The sequence below is a fragment of the Triticum dicoccoides genome, chromosome 1B, assembly GCF_002162155.2.
Source record: "Triticum dicoccoides isolate Atlit2015 ecotype Zavitan chromosome 1B, WEW_v2.0, whole genome shotgun sequence".
Taxonomy (NCBI): domain Eukaryota; kingdom Viridiplantae; phylum Streptophyta; class Magnoliopsida; order Poales; family Poaceae; genus Triticum; species Triticum dicoccoides.
In genome coordinates, this window is record NC_041381.1 from 671337957 (window position 1) to 671345353 (window position 7397).

General features: G+C 45.2%; 1 protein-coding gene across 1 annotated transcript in view; it reads left to right on the forward strand.

Moving 5' to 3' along the window:
- Positions 1-532: 532 nt before the first annotated feature.
- The window catches only part of LOC119349546, an 8311-nt gene continuing 1446 nt past the window's right edge, over positions 533-7397 (forward strand). Inside the window, exons 1-6 of the mRNA XM_037617591.1 lie at positions 533-686; positions 1232-1335; positions 1871-2003; positions 2088-2209; positions 2756-2989; positions 4339-4414. Coding sequence (XP_037473488.1) covers positions 640-686; positions 1232-1335; positions 1871-2003; positions 2088-2209; positions 2756-2989; positions 4339-4414 — 716 coding nt within the window. The 5' untranslated portion in view covers positions 533-639. The remainder of the gene's footprint in view (positions 687-1231; positions 1336-1870; positions 2004-2087; positions 2210-2755; positions 2990-4338; positions 4415-7397) is intronic.

Sequence of the window (7397 nt, forward strand, 5' to 3'; positions counted from 1 at the left end):
TTGGATAGCTCCCTCCTGCATCATGTCCACGGACTACGTTCGAACATAAAAACATATGTATATCGGAGACATTTGTGGGTCAGCTTTAGAGATGCCCTAATGTGTTAATGCCCGATCACATCTTATCTTTACCAAGATATTTTTATCTTTATTTTGCGGGTGAACCCTGGTATATTATTCTTATATGCATGTGAGTATTGTTTGCAACATAATCTGTTATATGCATGCGAGTATAATATCTTTTGGCGTTTCTCCAGAGGACAAAGAGAATGCGCAAGAGAAGGCTCTATTATTACCCCGAAAAAAGAAGAAGAAAAAAGGCTGTCATGTTTATTTTATATTGTGCATGCCCTTTAGATCCCATCGATGGCAAGCAAGCTGGCTGGGCAACCAGACATGCCGAGACAACACGTCCTACTCAGCAACCGCGTGGGAACAATAGAAAATAGTTACGCGGGAAACTTGGGGCTGAACATAATTAACCAAAAGCTTAGCGACGGCTGAGGAGAAGAAAGCCCCGCGTGAGACCGAAGCAAACACCTCCCTCTTGTCCAGCCTTGTGCTAAGGCGCTGGTCAACCATTCCACATCCCCCACTCCGTCCCTATACCGCGCCTGCTGAGCTCGTTTTGTTTCCCCCATGGCGGCTCTTCCTCAAGCTCCGAGCCCAGCGGAATCCAAGACCAGGTACTACCACGATCGTCGCTTAATTTGCCTTCTTGGACCAATTGAGTAGATCCGCTAGCTGTTTGATCTGTTTTACCTAGCTCTCTTGCATGTAATTGTTTCGATCAGCTCCCTGATTGTTACCATGCAATCTTGACCAAATGATGCGCACATATACCGCGTATGCGAATACTGCTGTGAACAAGCTAACAGCAAGATTAATACATCTTCGTAACTAGTCAACGTAGGGGAAATTGATTGGGGAATGAAACGAGATGAAGGGTAATTGGAAGTAAAACAGAAACGATCGATAGGCACTATCAAATTCCGCGCAAAAAAGATAGGCACTATAAAATAACAACGATAGTTGAACAACAATCCTGCTATTTGAATTGTTTCTTTTGTTCTAACTCATAGTCATGCTGGAATAGGCCTCGTTCTAGTGTGCATGTTGTAACTGAAGCTAGAATGTTGTCTGCACAAATCTTAAATGGCTTAAGAAATTCAACCATTGTTTTGGTGGAAGTGTGCATGTTGTGACTTTACGCATATTGTGGATCCTGCAGAGACCATCCCCGAAGCGTGACATCCGTTGTCGAGCCTGAAGGATGGATGCAGCATCCCTTGGTCTGTCTTCAGCTTTGTGACTGCGATCCATTGAGAATCACTGGTAATACTCAATCAGACGGCTAAAGAAATAAAGCGATCGATAGATGTAGTTATGTACTCCTTTGTAGCATAGGAACCCTCGGATTTCCCTCAAGTATCTTTCTAATAAGGCGGGAGGCATATTATTTGGTTATTGCATCAAGTACACATTCTAGTGATAATGCTGCAACAAAATTTAGTCTTTACCCGCAAAAATAAGTCTGCAAGCAACATTGACATATGGTACATGGGCAATGAAAGATTTCTTTTATAGAAAAAAAATCATTTTTGACATTGGTATATGCACTTTCTCCAAAATTAATACCATGAACACATATTTCATGATAGATCTAGTGAAATTGGTTTGATATTGTAGATGATGATATTTTTCTGTACACTTATTACAATTAAGAAAGTTTGGCTCTGAGACAAAACTTATGGGAAGAAAGTTTGATTTTCATTTTAATTGGAGGATGAGTTAGCTTGCATCGGCACTAAATGAAACTTATTAATCTTGGACAAAGTTTCCTTGCTTGTTTAATGATGATCAACTGTAGAAATATGTGCACCGCATGAGCTGGAACGGTTGGACCTTCACTCGTCTGACACGACTTCCCGGATTTCTCATTCCGGCCTTCCTGCTGGAACATATAGAGATCAAGAATTTACTGGCCGCATTGTGGGCTCAATGTAAGATGTCAGCAGATCAATATCTCCATTATTTAATTTGATCCCCCAGCCCAACCTTCTTTATTTAATGATTCCATATTACAGGGGTTATGTGCATCCGGACTATTTTGTGGAAGGACGTCCTCTCTCAACTGGGTTTGATCTGTACAGTTTTGGTTTGTTGATGTACGCCGTCCTGACAAACAATGACAAATTTCTGAAAGAGGGCAAGTGTTCCAATTTACTAGTCATTTATCTACCCACTAGTCACATACTTCCGAAGACACTTATTTTGGAACGGAGGGAGTATATCACATCAATATTGTGTCTTAACAAATCTACTCACCCTATCCATGCTGTCCGGTCTGGACGGTCCACCTATCCATGTTGTCCGGTTTGGACGGTCCACTTAAATCTTAAATTACTTATATATGGTTATCTACAATGTTATTTATCATATTGAACATTGGAAGCATTCATCGCCCTGCCTCTGCATCAAAATATCATAACCTAATTTTATTACAACTTTTATTGCAATATAAAGAAACAAAATCCCGTAGAGACAAATAAATGAGTGCAAAGAAGAATATAAATAATAAAAAAATTTATGCACGCCATATTTTCTCAAAATAATATCACATAATTAAGTTAGCAGTGAACGCATGGAAACAAACACCATCACAATTAAACTGGCTCGGCTTAAAAATAGAATTAAGTTGTATTGTTTTTTGTGAGAATTGATTAAGTTGTATCGTTGGGTTAATATATTTCAGCATCACGCCGTAAGCCTCGCAATACCAGAAGCTCAAGAAGACCTGAAGTGTGCACCGATGATGTCAGTGTAACCGATAGAAAAAAAGATAGACAAACAAGAGAAAAGCATGGCAGGTATACACCAAAGAGTAGTAGCACTCGACTTGTCTTGAAGCGGAAATCATGCACAGATGGCTTTGTGTCCAAAGGAATTCATGCACATCCTGATAATGGTTCCGTTATCGATTCATCGGGTATGACATTTAATTGCTGCCTTTTTCTTTGTTTCCAGAAACAAATGGTTTCTAGTACTAGTAAATCCTACTATTGCCATGTATATATGTTCCCAACATTAGTACGCACTTTAATAGGTAACTCCTATATAATTGACCTATGCTTAACAATATAGCACTTTTCTTTTTGCATGAAACAAAATATCGTTCATAACAACTTTCATAAAAGATGTGCAATCAAACTTTTAAGGATGTGTTTAGGGCACATCTAGATGTGCCCTAGTTATCACACGTCTAAGTGACTCAATCAAACATAAAAAAGAAAAGTAAAAAGAAGACAAGAAAATACTCACACTAATCTACACGTAAAATTAATGATATAGGGCTTAGATGCGCAATACTTAGGGCAAAAAAGAAGAGTGACGTCATAGGACAAGTGTCGGCAACTGCTTGATGGATGGTCATCAAATATCTTAGGTTGTCCTTATGGCTTGATTTGCCTTCGTGGATTTGGTGGTGCCCATGGTCTTTGGCCGAGGTAATCTCGTTCGGGATTTCTTTGCGATGTAGTAGTGTGGGGGTTTGTGGTCGTAGCATGTTGGGTATGATTGTCAGGCTGATTGTGCGCTTTTAGGATTGCATCTTCTTTGAATAGTCCACATGTGGTTAATTTGTATCGGTTTTTGCGTAGTTTTTCGTTAATTAACTAGGCAGTTCTTTCTGATTAATTAATCAATGAGCCAAATCTTTGCCTCCGTATCAATGTATTTGTACTTAGGGCACATTTAGATGTTCTTTAGCAAAACCAAAATTTAAATACCAGATCTAGGGTTTTATCGGTTTAATGATGGAAGGGGTTGTCACCTAACTCAGATATAAGGGTTTGACAAACAAGTACTTATATAATATGTGATGTGAATTCGCAATCGTTACTACTTTTTAATATACTAAGTAGCTATGTTAGTTACACTCCTATATCTATATCACAAATAAGTGATGCTTTGGACACTGAAACTGTCTTCAAGGTGTTACTTTGACAAGTAATTTCTATATCTTATATGCATAAAATTGATAAATTATAAGATTCTATAAATACTTCTCAAGGCAAAATTATACATATGATTTTCAAATTTCCAGTCTAAATAACCATAATGATATTCCCAACCAAAAGCTTAAAATTTTGGCTGAAGACATGTCAAAGAAGTCACCTATTTTTTTTTTTTTTGATACGGATGGAGCACATATCAACATTAAAAAAACTAGTGGTAATTGTCTCGTCTTAGAAAAATGATGAAAATATGTTTACTCCGCACAAATTAAATAAATTGCGCAGCTCAATAACTTTTGTGCTAATGCCTGATTGCACATAGGTGAAGCTAGTCTCAGCTTGAATGCTTCAACTGAAACTCCAATTCATCATCGGCCAGAAGGAGGACTCGTCAACAGGTAAAATCTTCATATCCCTCCAATATGTGATGGCTGCGTTTTCACTGCACTTCTTCATCGTAATTTCTTTTCAACCTTGTTTGGAAAATAAATATCACGTCGCGTCTTAGTACTGCCTAACCGTATGCAATCAAAATTCACACGCATACTCTCACGCACACACGCGAATACTGAAACGCCCATATATATTGGAAACACGTATTGTAGTAGAAAGATAATGGAGCTTATGCGCACCAAAAAAACGTTAATGGTGGTCAAAGCTAGAAATATCTGAATTATAGGAATACCTGAGGGCCTATTTGCATCTTCCTCTGGAACCGAGCAGCAACTGTGGAACTCGTCGGTGTGATGGCGCCCCTGGTCGCCGGCTCCAGGTTCGCTACTTAAGCAACTTTAGCAGAACCCACAAAATTCCGACTCGCAAAACGTGTTTGTAGTTTGACGAAAATCTCGTTTGCAGGTCGAGAACAAGCATGGTCGAACAGAAATCATAGATGAAACTGCATAATTTGAAAAAACTGTTTCGCGGGAGAAATTGCTTCATAGTAGTTCATCACGTGCTACATATATTTACATGATCAAACACTACAAACACTAGTTCATATTACATACTACATCAGTACTAGTACTAGAGAGGTGGGGATCTCACGACGGCGAGCTCGCGGCCATGGACGACACCGTGGAGGAGCTCAATCCTCCTCGCCGGAGCTGCCGAGGTCGATGTACTTTGCCCTCTGCTCCTCGCGGATGCGCCACCACTCGTCGTCCTTTTCCTTGGCCGCGAGGTTGGCCGCGACCGCCTACCGGAACTCAAGGTCTTCGAGCTCCTCGTGGTGGCGCCGACGCTCCTCCTCCTCGCGCACGCTCCGCTCGGCAATGGCGGCCGCAACCGCGTCGACATCGGCAACGAAGTCCTCCGGCCCGACGACTCCGCGGAGGCCGAGCTCCTCGAGCTCCTCCTTGACGGGGACGAACTCGAAGTCCTCCGGCTCCTCCGACCACTCCCTCTTCACGGGGAGAAGGCCCGCGCCGGAAGAGGAGCTCCCGGCGTAGGAAGATCTCGCCGCGGAGGAGAAGGACGCAGCAGAGGACGGGGTACGGCCATGCCGACGGTCGTACTCGTCCGTCCCGCGGGCGCGGAAGGTCGGCGGCGGCGAGAGGCCGCGGTTGGTCCACTTCCTCGCCCCGCGCTTCCTCGCGCCGTCCGACCGGACGCGCGGCTCGTGCTCGGGGTCACTGCCGCCGCCGGATCTACTCCCGGAGCCACGTCCGGAGCTCCATATGCGGCCCCACATGGCGGCTGGAGGCGGAAGGGGGTCGCCGGCGGCGAGAAATGTGGAGGGAGTGGGGTGGGGAATTGCGTAGCTCGACGGCGGCGAGGGGGGTAGGGTTTCGACCCGCAAACGCGTCGCGAACCCTTAGATATACTGGTCGGAGCGTGCGGTTTGCGGGCTGCGGCAAATTTTTTTACGAGCCGGACGAGTATGTGGGCTTTATTCTGGCTGAAAAATTGGGCTGAGCTCGCATACTCGCCGTAATTTTGCAGATTCGCGGCTTTTGCGGGGTCTGCTAGAGTTGCTCTTACTGCATCCTCGATCTGTCATTTTTCGATAAAGGGAATATATTAATATCGTGAAGATATCACTTACACCCGGCCTTTATAGGAATAAGATGTCAAAAGAAATCAGGGATATACACAACAAAAAAAGAAAAAAGAAAAGAAAGAAAAAAGACCCCGCCTCGATGATCAATCACTAGCAGCTGACTCTAACCACCATCGAAGACAACACCTGGATTACAAAAGAAGTTCTCCAAAAGCAACGTCTTCAAGAAGAAAACAATGCACAAGCATTATCGTTGCCCGTTTGATCTTGGATTTTCACCCTGGAGAAAGTCCGATTCATCTAAGATACAATGCCTTCAACAAGGTCATTGCCAGGTACAACCAATGAAGGCTAGACCTTTGGTTTTCACCTTGAGAATCGAGACTCGGTACTCGAGGAGCACCACCGAAAATGTAGTCCTCCAGTGTTGCCGCCCCCGCTTGCCGAAGCCGCTGTTACAAGTCACCAACCACCTGGCACACAGTCTTCACCGCGTTCAATATATTCTTCCGGTAAAGCTTCAAGACCTCCAATCACAATCGACATGACTTTCTCCACCTCTAATAATGCGATGAGAATCTTGGTTTAGACATGTCCCCTGACACCGATAAGAAAGTGAAGTTTCGCGCCACACTCTCATAAGGCCGTGATGGCTGATAATCGCGCACGACCGATGCATTTCCGATCTGGATATCCAGAGACGACATAGGCCAAATCTGTATAGATCTCCGACGGGGAACACCGGACCTCATCAGCCGAGGTCTTATGAGCGCTAGGGCTAAACCACCACTGTCGCGCCACTAACTCCACCAGCCGAGGGCCTCGGCGGAGTCGGCCGCCCGCGACCCACACCGCCCTCAGCCCGCCTCGCTCGAGCGGCCAGATCGTAGTAGCTGGCGATCCCGATCGCTATGCAAGCACACCACCTCGACGTCTGCCACGCCGCCACGAAGCTGTCATCGACGACCTCCCGCGCGCCGCCGCGCTGCTGCTCCCGTCGCCAACGCAGCATCCAGGCCTGGCAGCCTCGGCCCGCGCCAGAAGCCCCACGCGAGGAGACGAGACCACCCCGCCGCCGCCAGTGCCGATCGGGCTTCGCCCGGCTGCACCCGCTGGCGGCGGCGAGGGAGGGGAGAGAGGAGGGGATCCCCGGCGGCGGCGGCTCGTTTTACCTCCCGCGACGCGCCTCGCGGGAGGGATCGCCGATCCTGTTTTTCCGGGACTCTATCCTCCTTGATCTGCCATACAGGGGGAAAAAAATTCTACGAGACCAGGTCTCACGGGTTAGCAGGTGAGACCCATCCTGATGAATGCCACATGTCATCCATCAGGGCGGGTCTCACCTGGTTTATATGAGACCTGGTCTCATATAATTTTTT